General features: G+C 43.6%; 1 protein-coding gene and 1 long non-coding RNA gene across 3 annotated transcripts in view; one reads left to right on the top strand and one right to left on the bottom strand.

The window, feature by feature from the left end:
• Positions 1–7,994: 7,994 nt before the first annotated feature.
• LOC145524743 (uncharacterized) lies at positions 7,995–9,461 on the bottom strand. The gene is made up of 2 exons (XR_014067797.1): positions 9,018–9,461; positions 7,995–8,691 (listed from the first exon to the last, which is right to left on the bottom strand). It is a non-coding gene; the product is annotated as an uncharacterized LOC145524743 (long non-coding RNA).
• Positions 8,106–17,776, top strand: part of MB21D2 (Mab-21 domain containing 2) — a 118,659-nt gene continuing 108,988 nt past the window's right edge. The window contains exon 1 of one of the 2 annotated variants that reach the window (XM_081537489.1): positions 8,106–8,695. In XM_081537489.1, the coding sequence (XP_081393615.1) occupies positions 8,485–8,695 (211 nt within the window). In that variant the 5' untranslated portion in view covers positions 8,106–8,484. The remainder of the gene's footprint in view (positions 8,696–17,776) is intronic. The other variant, XM_081537540.1, reaches the window with a different exon arrangement.

Below are 17,776 nucleotides of genomic sequence, written 5' to 3'. Positions count from 1 at the left end.
CTTTTCTCCATCCCCTGCCAGCAGAGAGTAAAAGGCTATTAGCCAAGATGCACCAAGGAGGGGGTCTTAATGCACTTACAGATTCTCCTCTCCTGATTTCAGGCTAATTCTTTTAAAGCTAAGAACCTAAAAGAATTTCTTAGCATGTTCAACTATGGAGTATTCAACTGTGCAGGGAAAGACTGGGGAAAAATAAACTAATAAACGCAATGTGATAGAAACTGTAACCAGTTCAAGATTGCTTTGTCTTTTCCTGTCAGACTCACAGTCTCAGAACATCACACGTGGATGGCACTTTAATTCTGTTCATTTACATTTAAGGAAAAGGAGTTTCAGAGAAGAGGAGGATTTTCCTTTGGGCTTCCCAGGTGGCTCAGTGGTAAAAGAATTTGCCTGCCATTGCAAGAGACACGGGAGATGTGGCTTCAGTCCTGGGTTTGGAGGATCCCCTCAAGCAGGAAATGGCAACCCACTCCAGTATTCTTACTTGGAAAATTTCATGGACAGAGGAGCCTGGTGGTCTACAGCCCATGTGGTTGCAAAGAGTCAGACATGACTGAGCATGCATGCAGATGGAACTAAATAATGGCAAAATCCAGATTCAAGTCCATCTCCTGCCTCTGGTCCTTTGCTTTTAACTGAATTTATTTTCCATAATGTCTATCTATATGCCCCTACCTCTCCCTAACAAAAATTCTGAGTCACAATAAGATGCACATAACTCAGTCCTGCTGCTGCTGCTGCTAAGTTGCTTCAGTAGTGTCCGACTCTGTGTGACCCCGTAGATGGCAGCTCACCAGGCTCCCCCGTCCCTGGGATTCTCCAGGCAAGAGTACTGGAGTGGGTTGCCATTTCCTTCTTCAAGGCATGCAAGTGAAAAGCGAAAGTGAAGTCACTCCTCCGTCCATGGGATTTTCCAGGCAAGAGGACCAGAGTGGGGTGCCACTGCCTTCTCCAACTCAGTCCTAGGGTAGTTTAAATAGACATGAATCATCGGGAATTAGAGTAAGTGGGCTGTGGAAGTTTTTTCTTTCCTCCTTTCTTTTCTGTATTTCCTTCCTTTTTTCTCTTTTTTCTTTTGTTTTTCCACTAGACAATGTAGAAGCACAGAGAATTATTTAAGAGGTTTGGGGGTCTTTTTTTCCTGCTTAGAAACTACTAACAGGAAAAGTAGACTGAGAAGACATGGAGGAGTATATTTATGGTTGTGGGTGATAATGTTGTCAGAACTGAAGGAGTGTCAGCATTTTTCTCAAATGCCCTCTCTGCAGGTTTCACAACTTGGAATTTAAAATGAGCTTTGGACCACAACACAACACACCAGGTTTTGGATCAGGGAAAACAACTCCGTCTATTCATGTACCGTACTGGGGAAAGTTGTGGGGGAAAAAGCCAAGGTTTTCAAATAAACTTGTTACAGTACAAGGCTGAGAGAATCATTTTTTGACAAGCTTTAGAAAACAAAACAGGCATCACTACCATTCCCTGCTCAGTTGCACAGGCCTGCTCAGAGAGCCAGCTTCTATCATTATAAAATAAGTGTGTAAATAAATATGTTTGAGGAAATCCCTTCCTTTTCTTGCTTCCGAGAGCTTCTCTGAATGTGAATTTGGATGTAGAATTTGTGTGTGATATGTGTGGCAGGTGTCTATACCAACAGAATTTCTTTGTAGGTGATGGAAGGAAATTGCCTGCTAGATTGGACAGTAGGCAAGCCAGAAACGATGAGATCCATAGGTATTTTAAGTTGAGAGCAAGAAAGACACAGCCCTTGATCCTGGGAACTTATGTGAAAATGGATATAAAACACCTTGTGTTCAGAGTGCAAATATAGTTCGGTTTTGAGGAGGCCTCTTACAGGAAACTAGTTCTCAGTTATTATAGTGACTGAAAAAGAATCACAGACTTAGCTTCTCAAGGACTGAAGGCACCTCAGGGGTCAAAGCCTCTGCTCCTTATCAACGTCTGTGGAACCTCTTCTGGTGTACCTCTGACAGATGGCACCAGAGCTCTGAACACCGCCGTGATGGGGAGAGTTTACTATCTCAGAAGGCAGCATATTCTGTGCAGAGAGGCTCCTGTACACAGAAAATGCTTCTGTACCCTGAGCTGAGGCCTGCATTCCTGCATTCCTGCCACCCATCTCTCCCAGCACCATCCTCTGTAGCTACCCAGAAATAATATAATTTCCCCTGTGATGCAATTCACTTAATTGCTCACAGCCAACCAAGGCGAACATCTCCAGTCTTTACTGATAAGGTATTGCGCACCCCCCCCAACACACCTCCTCACTACTTGACTCAGCACCCAAGGTACATATGAGACAGGATATGGATAAGTGCAGAGGACCCAGAGCCTGGTCTTGTGGCAAGTTCAAGGGCTAGATGGGGATGCTGCAGTGTCCAGGGATTGGTAAGAGGGGCCCCATGCTTTCCCCAAAACAGTCAATCAGGTTAAGGCATTCGTAAATAAAAAGATTTCTAGGGTAGAAATTTGCTTTCTCTACCTTATGTGTAGAGGTGAAGTAAACTGAGTTTTCCCAAAAGCTTGCCTGGTGGTCCAGTGGTTGAGCATCTGCCTTGCAATGCTGGGGACACTGGTTCAATCCCTGGTCTGGGAAGATTCCACACCCACAGGGCAACTAAGCCTGTGTGCCACAGCTACTGAAGCCCGTGCGCCCTAGAGTTTGTGCTCCACAATAAGACAAGCCACTGCAACAAGAAGCCTGCATCCCACAATTAGAGAAAGCCCACGTGCAACAACGAAGACACAGCACAACCAATAAATAAATAACAAAAATGTTCTAAAAAAGGACATATTGAATATTTAGATTTAGTGTTTTGTAAGTTATTTTGTCATAAAATTTATTCAATTGCACTTGGGTTTTAAAAGACAGAGAAGAGAAAGGAAAGGTTTTGTTTGTCATGATGGAACTCAACTCAAGCTTTGGGAGCAGATTTTGTGTATGAAATGCTAGGTAAGGTGTAAAGCTCTTGAAAACAAGAGATTGTCGGTGTTTTTCTGAATTCTCAGTAGTTGCTAACAACAGAGTTAGGGAGGTTTGATGGAAAGAACCTGGGCCATAAATCAAAGACCTGAGTTTGGGGCCTGAGCCAGCCACCTGGTTCATTCATTTACGTTTTCATTTATCAGACTTGTATTGAACACTTACTATGTGCCAGACATGTTGGTAGTCAAGAAAGACAAGGTCTCTGCCCACATAGAACATTCATTTTTGTGAGGAGACAGAGAAGTTATGAGGCAGCTACAGTGAAGCATGAGGAACAGCAGTGCTAGGGCTCAAAATCGTGAGTCTATAAGGAGTCTCCAGGACCTATATGGGTTTTAGGTGGGTGGGGGGGAGCAGAGGAGGTTCAGGAAAAGTCCTTTGCAGGTGATGATATGTAAATAGAGAGCTGATGGATGACTGTTAGTCAGATGACCTTACAAACATTGCCATCTCTCTGAGCAGCACTTGTTATTATTAGAATAATACTAACAATCCTGACCAATCCGCTTTGTTCTGTAGGAGGTTGTGAGGATCTGATAAACAGCTTTATGTGCAAAGTTCTTTGAACCAGAAAGTGCTCCATCATTGTAAGGAAGACAATGGTTAATAATTGTTATTGGATATTGTTATTCCCCATCCTAGAGTCCATTTTCTTCTTTCCACAGGTACAGATTTGGCTTTCTGGAGCTTAGCAGGAGCAGAGAATAAAAGGACAGAGTTGGGTGTCACTGCTGTTTCTGCAAAGCAAGATAGACCACCCAGGTCCCCGGGGGCTCTTAGGGCATAGGGTTCAAGGAGAGACTGAAAGGGGCCCCCGTGAAACTGTGTGTCAGAGGGGTGGGGCTTCACCTTGGGGTCACCTTGTTAGAACCGAATAAACTGTCATGACTTATCCACCCTGCTCTGGGGACCTCACTAACAATTCAGCAGCCTAATCTTGCCAGAGGTAAAATTACCAACTTGCCACAGATGAAGTCACGTGCACCTGGAAATTCAGCTCTAGCCCTGACCACTACCTATTGGCGGGACAAAAAATACAAACTGTAGCTAAGTAACTCAAAATGTCAGCAATCCCTGGTTTATCAAGATTTAAACTTTCAAGATCAATGAGTCCTTTTCGCCCAAGGGTCACTCAACTCTTGTTTTTATTATGATTCTAATCCAGTTTCCTAGCATTTTCCACATCCTATCTGGTGGTCTTGAAACACAAGAAATATTACTAAAATTTGAAGTTAGTATGAGAAATAGAACAGCACTGTCTCTGCTATGTAGGCAAGTGTCCTTTCCTTTACTGTGTCCCAGTTCTCCTATCTCAAAGTGAAGGTGGTGGATGGAATTTCTCTCTCAAGTCCCTTCTGCCATCAACATTCCACATGTCTATGGTGTTTGCCTCTTTTTCCCGCCTACGTTTACAAATCATAAGAAGCTCTGGCTACCTTCCTTGGTTAGACTTTTATTAAATCTTCAACTGCCTAAGAAGGCCAGATCATGTGGCCTGGGCTGCTCTTTAAACTCTGCCAGATCAGAGAATTTTTATTTAAAATTATATCTTGTTAATTCATCACGTAGATGTGGAACTTTCTATTTTTAATACAGCCCACTTATTCATGGCTAAGAGGGTGCCACAGAACTTGAGAGCTGTATTTAAAAACAAACAAGCCCAAGAGAAGTAAGCAGAAAACTTCTTTCACAAACTAATGTACTTTTGTAGTGGGAAAGTAACAGGCTAGCTTCTGCCTCTAAGTGGGACAGCAGTTTGGAAAGACCGGGAGTTTCTTTGATCTGTTTAATGCTGCACATGCAAGTAAAGGAATGACCTGTTTTTGTGTTTTTGTTTTAGTCCCTAAATCATGTGTGACTCTCTGCCACCCCATGAACTGTAGCCCTCCAGGCACCTCTGCCATGGGATTTCCTAGGCAAGAATACTAGAGTGGGTTGCCATTTCCTTCTCCAGGGGATCTTCCCAACCGAGGGACCGAGCATACGTCTCTGCATTGTAGGCAGATTCTTTACCATCTAAGCCACCAGGGGATCTCCCAAGACACTCTTAAATATCTTCTAATAATTACTCTGTTTCTCTTCACCTTCCTCTCCATTTCCGTTCCTTTTCTTAGGCCATATAACACACAGGGAAAAACAAAAGGCTACACAAATAGAAGCAGAAATACCTACATTTATAACAACTCAAGTGATTGTTGGGAAACCATGGATAGCTTTTGTTATTGTTGTATGTGCTCAGTCATGTCTGACTGTTTGCGACACTGTGGACTGTTGCTTGCGGAGCTCCTCTGTCCATGGAATTTTCCAGGCAAGCATACTGTAGTGGGTCGCCATTTCCTACTCCAGGGGATCTTCCTGACCCAGGGATCAAACCTGTGTCTCTTGTATCTCCTGCATTGGCAGATGGATTCTTTACCACTGCACCAGCGGGAAAGCCCACAGATAGTTTACACTGAGATATTTTGTTGTAGCACAAATCACCTAAATGTTGACTTCCTGGACTTTGAGAGATGGTATTAATTTGTTCATTCATTAAACACATTAATTAAGGTCATAAGGTGAGCCAAGAAATGTATTAAATGTGGTGTTTAGGAAGGTAAAGAGACAGCACTTACCCTTGAGGAGTTCAGTCTACAGGAACTCAGAGGTTTAAGTCTCCCAAAAGACCAGTTCAAGAAATTATGATCTGATCCTCTTTCCCTGTTTTGCCAGTTGGACAAAGGATATTTGTATCATCTTATTGTAGTTGTATAAGAGAATTTAAAAGGTATTTAGTTTACTGTTCAGGACATTATTCAAATACACAGACTCACTGAAGGTCAATAACTCATAGAATTCTGATCTGGCTGATGGAAAGTGAGCAGATACTGTAGAAGAACAGAGAGACCATTTGTTGACTTCCTTATTCAAAACATCCAAGACTCATGGCTGAGGCATGACAAGGCATAATTCCTACTACCTGTTTTATCTCTATGACTATAAGTATCACAAGGAGGAGCACTGGATCATTCACACTTTGGGAAATTAACAAAGAAAGAGTGTCTTGAATTTTTGCCTGAATTCTTTCAAACTCTATTAGGTTGGAGGTTGTTGCTTGAATGGGTGAACTGGTATCATTCTGATCCATGAAATGATTGTCCCTCAACCAGCTGTCTTACTGATGCCTATCATTGATCATGAGAGAAGAACTGACAGATGGGAGTGGATCGATTTGTATTGTGGTTCCAACTGCTTGCATAGTTTATTCCACTGCCCAAGTAATGGTAATACTTTCACAGGTGAGAAATCAGGGCAGCACAGCAGACCTGCAAAAGCCAGAGTTTTAAGTAACTCCCTCATCAGCGCACCAGCATTCATCTGGGCATGTATATTCCCTCTTTAATATTAACTAGGTGAGAAAGCTTGTTTCAAAGAGAAGGAAACCCAAAAAGAAATTAATTGTTTATGCCAAAGTTCTTCATTCAACACCTGATACAATAAACATTGAGGGCCTTTGTGCAGGGACCAATCTGAAGATGAGTAAGATGCAGTCATCCTAGGGAAGTTCATAGTTTGAAACTTGCATTAACAATGATAAAAGTAGGTCAAAATTCATCAGAGGCATATGAAAGTTTCCGAAAGGGTGCAGTGGAGGTTCTAAGGAGAAAGATGTTGCCACCAGCTTGCGGGAGGGTCTTAGGGAAAGCTTGCAGAAAAAAGGCATAGAAGGAATTGACTCAGTCATTTAATTTGTAAAGAAAAAAGAAATTACCAATTAACTTAACAAAAACGTTTTTACCCTTCTCCTCTATGGTTTGCTGTTGTCCTTGTTTTGTTCTAGTCACTAAGTTGTATCTGACTCTTTTGCAACCCCATGGGCTGTAGCCCTGGCCAGGCTCCTCTGTCCATGGGGTTTCCCAAACAAAAATACTGGAGTGGGTTGCCATTTCCTTCTCCAGGGGATCTTCTGGACCCAGGGATTGTAGTAGCTAACATTTAATTAAGCACTTATTATGTCAGGTATTTCACTAAGTGCTTGGCCCACTTTATTTCATGTAATCTTCAAAACAACATATGAGATAGGCATTATCACCTCTATTTTATAGGAAAAGGCAGACAGAGCCTGAACTAACAGAAGAGTTTGTATTCTTGGCTATGAGAACCCAGGTAAGAAAAAGCTCTTATATCCAGCCTGTGGGATAGAGACAAGTTGGATTTTGGAGAATTAGCGAGGAAGATAAACCTTTTCTAGGATCACAGAGTCAGACACCACTTAGCAACTGAACAACAACAAAGAGTAGGAGGCCTCCTAAGTGTTTGAGTCAAAAACCTCATAAACAGTAAAAACATCTGATGGACCTTGGACCTCTGCCTTGTTGAGTATGACACTATCTCAGGAACCTTGTCTTTTGTCTTATCACTGGCCACAGAGATTCTAGCACTCTGCCTGGCAAATAGTCGATGCTCAAATTTTATCTGTTGAATGAGAATTTTCACCACGTCATTGAACATTCACTGGAACCTGGGGCAATTAATTCTGTTCCCCTTCTCACGCCTACACTTTGGTTTTCCTATCTTAATATTGGAACGGGCTGAGTCTCTATATATTAAGTTTAATAAGCTGTTATCCAGGAAAATTTAATTACCTAGGGCAAAAGTAGAAATACTACAGTGGCTAATGGGAATGTCTGTACGGGACAGGGAGGACGCTCTTTTTATACCTTTAATCCTAACATTTTTGGCAGTCTGTGCAGAAAAGGGCAGAAGGTTTGTTTTACTTTCCTTAAGGCGGGCTCCTTCACCATCTAAAGGTGCTGGAATTCTTGAGACGGAAACGCTCACATAGGGATGCCCTCGCCCAGGACACCGCCCTTAAAATCAAACAGAGGAAGACTTCTTTCTCTTTGAAGGCGCTTGGCAATCCCTGCCCCCTAAGGGAGTGGAGGCAGAGAAAGAATACATCTACATCTCTTACGTCTGCCCGAGTACAGATTGGCAAGTGGTATGGAGCGCAGACCTCTGTCATTTATTTTCTTTCCACTGGGTGCGCTGTCCCTTTAAATGGGGGACGCTGGTGCTGGCTCCGTAACACCGGAGCCGGCAGCTTGTTGATTTCAGAGCTGGTGAATTTCACATTGTTTCCACTTCACTTTCCTCGCCCGGGGGAGGCTTAGGTTGGCTCTACAACAGCTATAGTCGGGGCCAGCGAGGGCCAGGGGAGGGCAGGGACCTACTGCATCTGGGCCAGCTTGGGGCCGCAGGAAAGGGTGTCGGGGCCACACGCGCACTCTCGCTGCAGTCCAGATCCTCCAGAAGCCCGGACGCCCGGAGCGCACCCAGCCGGGACCGCCCGCCTAGACGCCGGCCCGCCAGCCCGCCCACGGGCCGGGGTCACAGCCAAGGAGCCGACGAGGGGAGGAGGCCCAGGGGGGCTGGGTGGGGGGGGCGGGGTGGGTGCTGCCGCCGCCGCGGAGCTGCTACTCGGAGCGTTTTGTATGAAGATGGCGGCTCCCACCGCCAGCAAGGCAGCCTCCCTGGGCTGTAACAACAAGCCTGCGTTCCCGGAGCTGGATTTCAGGTCGGGAGCTCGGGTGGAGGAATTGAACAAACTCATCCAAGAATTTACGAAGCACGACCAGCGGGAATATGACGACCAGAGAGCACTGGAGATTCACACAGCTAAGGATTTCATCTTTTCCATGCTGGGTAAGGAGGAAAAAGAGGGGTGTGTGTGTGTGAGTGATGGGAAGCGGGGTAAAGAACCCATTCCCCCTTCTCGCGCGCTCTTTCCTTCTTGATTTCTTTCCCGGAGCCAGGTGCCGGGGGTATAACCCATCTCTGTTCCACCTTTTCCATTCCTTCTCCGCCGCAACCAGAGCTGCCTTCCCTTCCCTCCTAACTATACTTTGCACCGGGTCCCTTTTCCGCACCGACCCCCCCCCCCCGCCCCCGATCGCTGACTCTTTTGTTAATTTCTCGCCGACTGGGGGTGGTAGGCAGGTGAAGCGTTGGTGGTGAAACGGCTTACTGTTGAGGGGAAGCCCCTAGAAGCCGCGCGGTCCAGATAAGAACCCGCGGCGCTTTCAATGAAGGGATTTGTCTTCGGAGGCGCGGACGTGCTCATTCCCTGCGCCGAGTCTCAGGTCCTCTCTGGAGCTCGGGGAGCGGAGACAGCCTGGGGCTCTGGCTCGGCTCCCGAGCGACAAGTTGCTAGCAGTCTTGCGGCGCGGCGCTGTCACGCCGAGCCCCCGGTGGCCAAACTTGTTGGGTGTTCCCTAGTAACCCGCTCGAGTAGGCTGGGCGCCCGGAGTTCCTGCAACTTTGATTTGCAAATAGATTTCCCATTGAAGCGGTTGGAAGCATTTCCGGTGCTTCTCCAGGGTTCTTGCTGAGCTCGGAATTCCTAATTCCCAGCTCGAAAATGACCACGCTCAGATCTCTGACCCCGAGGAGCGCCAGCCCCTTCCTCTTTGTGTGCTGTCTGTTCGCTGGCCAAGAGAGGTGTACTGGGTTTCGAACCTCGGCGACGTTTGGATTAGAAGAACGCCGCCTCTCCCATCCCCCAGCCTGGCACCTAGCACCTACAGGTCCTTAACAGATTGTTGAATGTTGTGTATAGGAAAATAATTGAGTCGGGCAGGGCGATCGAGTCCCCTAGTATCCTGTAGTTCGGGGTATTGCTGTGAGAGTCCGCTGGTGGGAGCCTCGCATGTAGCTTGCGGCTCCACCGAGGCAACTCTGGCTGCCACGCAGTACGTGGCCTGGGGGTTAACACTCCACCGAACTGGGACTCCAGTGTAGCGCTGCCTGCCGCGTGTCTGTGCGCTCGACAAATACATTCTTGGGCAATTTACTAGGTAGTGGAAAATTTCATTGAAAAGCTCTTTGACTGCAGAGGAAGACGAGTTTTTTCCTTCGTCCTGTCATCTATTGGATTTCATCTGGCTGTCTCTTCTCGGTTGCTGGTTCTGTCAGAGTGTACCTTCTGTCTCAGTTTGCGTCCTCCCCACAGCCCAAGAAGGGGATAGTACTAGTTGAACGTGTGGCCGCGGAGGGTAGTAACGTTTTGGGAAGTTGTATGAAGCACATTAAAACTTGAGACTGTATTTTACCTTTTGCTCCATTCTCCCCAAGTGTATCCTAGATTGTGTATGAGGTTGGAAAGCACTCTGTTGAGATATTCGACGATTCAGCTAGTATTTAGATAAATGTGGGGTGTGTATATGTGTGTTAAATTACTCCCTAATCTTGTGGTGGGATGGGCTTCCAGAGGGAAACTTTACAAGCTTACAAAGCTTTCCGATCTGAAAACCAGCACTGTGATTGTCAGAAGGATGGGGATACACAGAGAATGCTCAGGGCAGTTATTTAAGTTGTTTATTATTTAAGTTGTTTAATCATTGCCTTTCTCTTCAGCGTGTATGATGGAAATTGCCCGTTGTGTTTTTACAGCCCCCAAATCAATTCCGATGTCTCATGCTCTAGGTCGTTAACTAGAAAAAGGTGCTTGGTCACCATCAGTCAGGGATAGTCAAGGAGCAGAAAAGGGGAGGCTGTGGGAAGGGGTAAGTTTAAACGCCCAGCTCATTAGGAACTTCTGTGTTAACCCCACAGCTGATACACTGATTTCACAAAGCCTTTACCCAGATATGAATGGTGAATGAATTATTGCTTAATTCATTTTGTGTTGAATGTCATGAGTGTGTTGACAGGTAAACGAAATTCCCTTTTATTCCTTTTTACCCACTTGATCTTGCAAGAGTGGTCTTTTTTGCCCCCTGGGAATCTGATGTTTCCACCTTCAGGAGAGAAAAATTAAGGAGAATGTCATTTAAGCCTCTTACCCCTCTGGACACTAGAAGGCAGATGGCGAAATGAGCCTGCCTGTGTGTGGTGCTGCATTCATTTGTGCCTTGCTTGCTTTGCTTTAATGAGGTGCTGGCTGCTCTAGACAAGTGAAGGTTTGGCGACAGCAAAGGTCCCTGTGTGGATTTACTTTTTCTAAAGCGGATTTTCACTGGGCTTAAAAAAATAAAATCTCTTTTTGTGCACTTTATTTCACTTGCCACAGCTCGGAGTGTTTAATGAATATGCGAATAAGGTGTCTTAATGACCCTCAGCTTGTTAAGGTGTTACAGGGGGTGGCACCAGGCACTTATTTCTGTGAGTTGGGGTGAGGGGAGATGGAAGGGGGTTGAGTCCTCCTGGTTTTGTTCTGCCTCTGAGCAGCACCTGAGGCTTGTCAGCAGCTTAAAAACGTTATCCCCTCACACAGAATGAAATGACAGGGGAATTTGGTGCAAACCTCTTTAATGGAACTGTGGGTAACACTACCTCTCTTTTTAGGCTACTGGCAGGAGCAGCCACTCTCTGAGACTTTTATCCCGGAATAAGCACCCCCAGCTTCCAAGATCCTTTTTGTTTTGTCTAGGTTGGAGGTAACTTTATGCAGAAGAGCAAAGTGGTGGTATAGACTGTTGTCATAAACAGTGACCTGTCAGCACCAGGAAACTTCCCTGTCTTACCAAAGTGGAGGTCTGCATACGCTGTGGAGTAGGTCTGAGCCCATTACTGGTCGCACAGCTCTTTATGCTCTGTCCTAATGTTCTCTGTCCAGAGATTCTGATTCCTTTGGAAGCAGGTGTTTGTGGGAGTCATCTAGACTCGCTTTTTATTTCTCTATACCTTGGTCTTTTTGGAGAATGATTGCTGTTATCTAGTTAATATTTGAGAGCCCAGATTGTGGGAGAGGCAGTGCATAATAAACGCCATTTATCAAAATTCAGGGAAATTGCCAGAGTTCATTAATGTTTTAATAATATTTGGTATTTGCATAATATCTCTGCCAGCTCTTTTGTTATCTTCATTCCCCTGCTGAAGTCGGATGAAGACTGGGTATAGCCCCATTGAACAGATGCAGAACAGGGGTTACGCAGAAGCTAGAAGAACCAGGCAGAAACAAGCAGTCCATATACTTTCCCTTCAGTCCAAATGGTCAGTACCACGGTGTGGTCATTAGAGGAGTCATCACTTACTGACTGCCTTCTTGGTGCCTGGAATTTCACATAACTTTAGGAGTAGGTATTGCTTTCCCATTATCCAGGTAAAGATATTGAAATTTACTAGGATTTAGAATCATCCAGGGTTCCATGGCTAATAAAGGAAGAAGTTGCTAAAACTCATATTGGCCTGATTCTAGGTCTTTTTTTTTTTTTAAATTAAGAGTTGATGCATTAAATCCAAAGGAGGGACTTTGTTTAAAAACGAAGTATTCCCTCTTCTTTCAGAAATTTGTTTCTGATTTCAGCTGTAAGTATTAAGGTAATCCAGGCAGCATCTGGGGTGAGTCCTGGAGCAGTCTGAATTTGAATATTTTATTCCATAAAAGGATTGTTTGTTTTGAATTTCAGGTTGAGAAAATGATGGTCCTTATAAAAAATATTAAAACCTATAGTTTCTGTCTTAGTTTGCCTCTTGCTGGCTAAGTGGTCTTAGTTTTTTCATCTATTAAACACAAATAATAATATTTTTGTCTATTAAACATGGATAGTAGTATTTTCATGTATTAAACATGGATAATAGTAATGCATGGTTTCAGAATTGTTATGGGTACGTATGAAGTTACTTTGTAAACCAAAAAGGAAGGTATACAGGATTTTATTATTTATTTTAAAAACATGGGCATTTTTAGAAAATCTAGTGAACTTACACTAGAATTATTTCTGCAGCTTCCTATTGGAAAGACTACAGGGTATGTTTAGAGGTGACCTAGGAGAAGAAAGGCTCTGGCTGTGGAGGGCATGATTAATTCCAACTCACATTACCATTTGTTAAGTTCATACTGTATGCTGGCCCTTGTGCTAGCTACTTTGCATAAATCTATTCATGTAATTTTTTTTTCCAGAGACTTTATAAGGATAAATATCATCATGCCTCTTTTAGAGGTGAAGTAAATGGTATTATCCCCTTTTAAAGATGAAACATTGAGGCTCAAAGAGGTCAACTACTTATGCCAAGACCATACAGTGTTTGCATTTGAACCCATAAAAGGATGTCTGACTCAAAAGCTCATGTTCCTTCCACTGTATGGGCAGTCTGTTTCTATTGCTTCTGGACCAGACAACCAAAGAGAGGCCCCACTCCCTGGGGAATGCTGTACTACTCAGTACCCTGCTTAGCTTGCAGGAACAGAAGTGGTCTCTTTTTGTCCTGTCTCTCTTTTCTTTTTTTAAAGCTTTCTATTTTGTATTGGGGTATAGCTGATTAACAATGTTGTGGTAGTTTCAGGTGAACAGCAGAGGGACTCAGCCATACATATACAGGTCTTTCTTACATTCATGCGTTCAACAAATAATTACCGAATGTTATACTGTTTGCCAAGCGGTATGCAGGGTCATAATAAAATAGTGAGCAAAAACTTTAATTCATGTGGGAGACCCCTCCCTCTTCTGCTTGCCCATCAACTCCAGAAAGGAATGGTTTGCTCACTCTTGTCTCCTTTCAGACCCATGTTGTTTCTGAGTGCTGTCAGACCTACCGTATTTTTAGGCACTTTTTGTATCTACGGAGTAGGCCATTTTGAAGCCTTGTCTTTCGGGTGTTTGAATGTTACTTTTCCTTAATGAATTCATCCAGCCATCTTTACTGAGGGAATTTATTGTGAATCGTTGCTTTGTGGGCCTTCAAGTCTTGGTAAGTTCTTTTGCATTCTAGTCACTGATGTGCTGTGGTATCTGTATAACAGACAAAGTCATCTTTGAAGTCTGTTCCAGCTCTGAAGACATTATGCATCTGGGGCAGGGAAGTCCCTCTACATTTATTTTTGCTTCTAGTTTGAGTTGGTTTCCATTCTCCCTGCATTGTTCTAGGCAGTCACTGCCGTTCATGACAGAAGAGCCCTGGTCTTTCCATGAGGCCTTGTCGCGCCAGCCACTGGATGATGCGTTGCTTGTGATTAGACGGGGCCCCTTTTTTATTCACAGAAATAGTGGAGTCTCTTATGTCAAACTAGGAACTTGTCATTGAATGTTAGCTCTTTAGACACTCCTGGAGCTTTTTAACAGTTTGGAATCTCTGGTCCCCTTTCAGACCTATTGAATCTGAATCCCTAGAGATCCCCAGACTGGCTGCTCAGCACTCCAGCATCCTGTCCCATGTTCAGTTCAGCCTGATTCTGTGCATTCCCGGTTCAGTAGAGCCGCACATACACACAATGAGCTGATCCTAGTTGACTTTTGAGACTAGAACTGGGCTGCTGAGCCTAAGGAGCAGTTCTGTCTGCTGGCTTCTGGAAGATAATGCTGGAATCCTTCCCCCGGGACAGAGACAGGGAGGCATAGTGATTGAGAAGAGAATGTTTTCCTCTATGTCAGAGGTTGTCATAGGGTTTCACATTATTGGATAATTTCCATCAACAGCATAACACTTTGAAGTAAAGAAGTATGGGAAACTCTAGAATTGGAAAAATTCAGGAGGCTGTCCAAGTTTACCAGCAAGTAAGTGACATAGCTGGGACTTAACCAAGGTCAGGCTGATGCAAAAGCCCTTGCTTTCAATGGTGATACTGTTCTGCCTTCTCAAGGGACAGGAGAACTGGACTCTAGTCTCACCTTCTCCAGTTACTTTCTGTGTGACTTTGGGCAAGTCACATAACAGACTCTTGAGTTTTAGTTTCTGAATAGTTAAATTGGGGCAAATAATTATGCCTACCTCTTGTGTTCAGGTGCATTCAGTGCTAAAGCTAAAGATGCAAAAGAAGGATGTTTCTGAGTTCTAGTACCAGCTCTGTTTTATACTGTGTGGAATGTGTGCTACCCTAAGTCACCTAAAATTTGGGGGTATTTTTTGGCCCATTTTCCAATTACAGAAAATACAAAGATGAAAGTAAAATCACCTCTGAATTCTAATTTTTATTAATATTTGATGCACAATATTTTCTGGGCATCTGTGTTTGTAAAACATGCTTGCAGTCACTCATACTTGCATACAGTTTTACATACATAATCCTATTGCATAAATATATATATATATGTATATATTTTTTAGTAAACTTACCAATATGCTATCATCTACTCCACTTTTAGAAAGAAACTATATATAACCTGTGGAAAGATGTTTTGTAGCCTCTTTCACTCATTTTTAATTTAAAAATGATACTGTTTTGGAAATTACAGGACACTTGGTAATATAATGATTGAGGGATGAAGAACCTTCTTGTTGGTGAGATCTGAGGGTTTGGCCTGCCTTACCTGAATATCTCTTTTGTTTGGGCTGTTTTCTCTATCCGGATTTGTTAACTTAGATCCTTGGAAACAACTTTGAATCTCTGAACTTGAAAAGGGAAAAAGTATATCTTTATTTTTATTGACTGCTAAAAGATGCTTGCTCCTTGGAAGAAAAGCTATGCCAAACCTAGACAGCATATTAAAAAGCAGAGACATTACTTTTCCAACAATGGTCCATATAGTCAAAGCTATGGTTTTTCCAGTAGTCGTGGCTGGATGTTAGAGTTGGACCGTAAAGAAGGCTGAGTGCCGAAGAATTGATGCTTTTGAACTGTAGTGTTGGAGAAGACTCTTGAGAGTCCCTTGGACTGCAAGGAGATCAAACCAGTCAATCCTAAAGGAAATCAAACTTGAATATTCACTGGAAGGACTGATGCTAAAGCTCTAATACTTTGGCCACCTGATGGAAAGAACTGACTCATTTGAAGAGACCCTGATGCTGGGAAAGATTGAAGGCAGAAGGAGAGGGGATGACAGAGGATGAGATGATTGGATGGCATCACCGACTCAGTGGACATGAGTTTGAACAAGTTCTGGGAGATGGTGAAGAACAGGGAAGCCTGGCGTGCTACAGTCTATGGGGTCACAAAGAGTTGGACATGACTGAGCGACTGAACAACAACTGCAGTATTGCATTTCCTTTCATTATAAAAGTAGGTAACAGACCATAGTAATATTGGCAGTATCTATGTATTTTGCTTTTGTTGCCAATAGAAATCACAGACATTGTCATTTCATACTACAGACGTTACAGATGTTACAGATGTCTCAAAAAACCATTCATCACTGCTTTGAAATTATGGTAGATGTTAGACTTGCTGCTAGATTTTATTGACTGCATTAATAAAGAATCACATATGGTACCCGATCACATATTTGTCTTTTTTAAAGTGAATTTTGTATTTTAATACCAATTATTTGAAGTCCTGTGTGATTTTATCTTTCATTTAAATATACTTTTTTTTTTTTTGCAGGGCTTCCTACAAGCCTGTTCACAGATGCAGTTAAGAATCTCAGCTTCTAAAGAAATCTTATCTCTGTTTTGTTTTCTTCTCCCAGCTCAAATGCCACTTGACTCATGAAGCTTTCCTGTATTTCTCCCAGGAGGAAAAAAATTTCCCTTTCCTCTGTGTTCTTCTAACACCTGGTCCCCTTTTATAGCCCTTGGTGCACTATTCCTCATGCTATAGGCTGAATAGTACCTGCTCACTTATCTTTACAGCACCGAGTGGAGTTATGTAAATAGTAGGTACTAAAAGTGAGTTTAGTGACTTGGTGCATTTTAAAAGAGCCCTTCTGTGCAAAGCTTCTTATTTCAGACAGCCCACTCCAGGATTCTTGCCTGGAAAATCTCATGGACAGAGGAGCCTGGTGGGCTGCAGTCCATTGGGTCGCGAAAGAGTCAGACACAACTTAACGACTAAACAGCAATTTAAAGCACAGGCGCTTTCTGACATTGTCTCTTTATAATTGCAGCCTCTCATTAACCCATATTATGACATCTTCTCTGGAGTCAAAGATGGAAATCTTGATCTGGTCTCTGTTTATCGTAGGCAGGTTTCTTCCTAGATTTTAAGAATTCATGCTTAAGACTTATAGGGCGCTTTAAAAGATGTCTCAAGTAATTGCCGTAGCTTGTTGTCTGAGAGAAGCAAATGGTGACCTGTGGGAACGTACCCTTTCTTATAGATCCAGATTTTTCTTCCCTGGGCATCTGGGATACTTGTGAACCTCCTGCATGCCCATGCTTGGGGCTTTAAAGGATGCACAGTAAGCATGAGTCATCGTTCCCTTGAAGGTGTTCCTTGTGCTTATCAGTCAACCTCCAGGTGTTTGGATGCCTATTCTGGAATCGTAATTGCAGCAATTATTTATAATTATAAACTACTATAATTTGCCATCAGTAATTTATCTTTGTGCAGTGCTTTGTAGATTACAGTACATTTTTGTGGATTACAGCATGTGTTAGCATGCTGGTATGCTATGGGGTGGCTGGTATGCGGTGGCTTTATTCTTTGGACCAGCCTCTGAGAAAGATTGTGTAGGAACTAGTAACCCCCATTTACAGATGGGAATACTGAGATGCTGGAAGGTGATATGACTCAGTTGGAGGTTATAGAATAGGACTCCACCCAGATTTCCAGTGTCTTTTCCTCCAGCACACAGCCTGCCAAGAACCTGTGACTTTTCTCCCCAGACATCTTTCATGGTTGCTTAGGTGAGTCTGTGAACCCAGACCAGGCAAGGGTAGTAACTTTCATACCTCTCCAGGCTTTTCTGCTCTCTAGTGGCCCAGGGGTACACAGTGGGTGAGGGTGCCATGGCTCAGTACATACCCTATAGATGTGCATTCTCCATGTCTGGTTATTAGCCTCACTCATCTGGTTCTCAGGGTCTGTGACAGCGTTTACAATAGACCTGGGTGACTACTTGCCAGCTGAGTGATCTCTTTAAGGACAGTTCATAATTATGCCATTATGTCAGGCCCTGTCTCCAGGAAACA

Source organism: Giraffa tippelskirchi, chromosome 2 (genome assembly GCF_054371585.1).
Source record: "Giraffa tippelskirchi isolate mGirTip1 chromosome 2, T2T-mGirTip1v1.2.pri, whole genome shotgun sequence".
Classification (NCBI taxonomy): domain Eukaryota; kingdom Metazoa; phylum Chordata; class Mammalia; order Artiodactyla; family Giraffidae; genus Giraffa; species Giraffa tippelskirchi.
The sequence above is the reverse complement of the archived record's forward strand: the minus strand, read 5'-3'. Positions and strand labels throughout refer to the sequence as shown.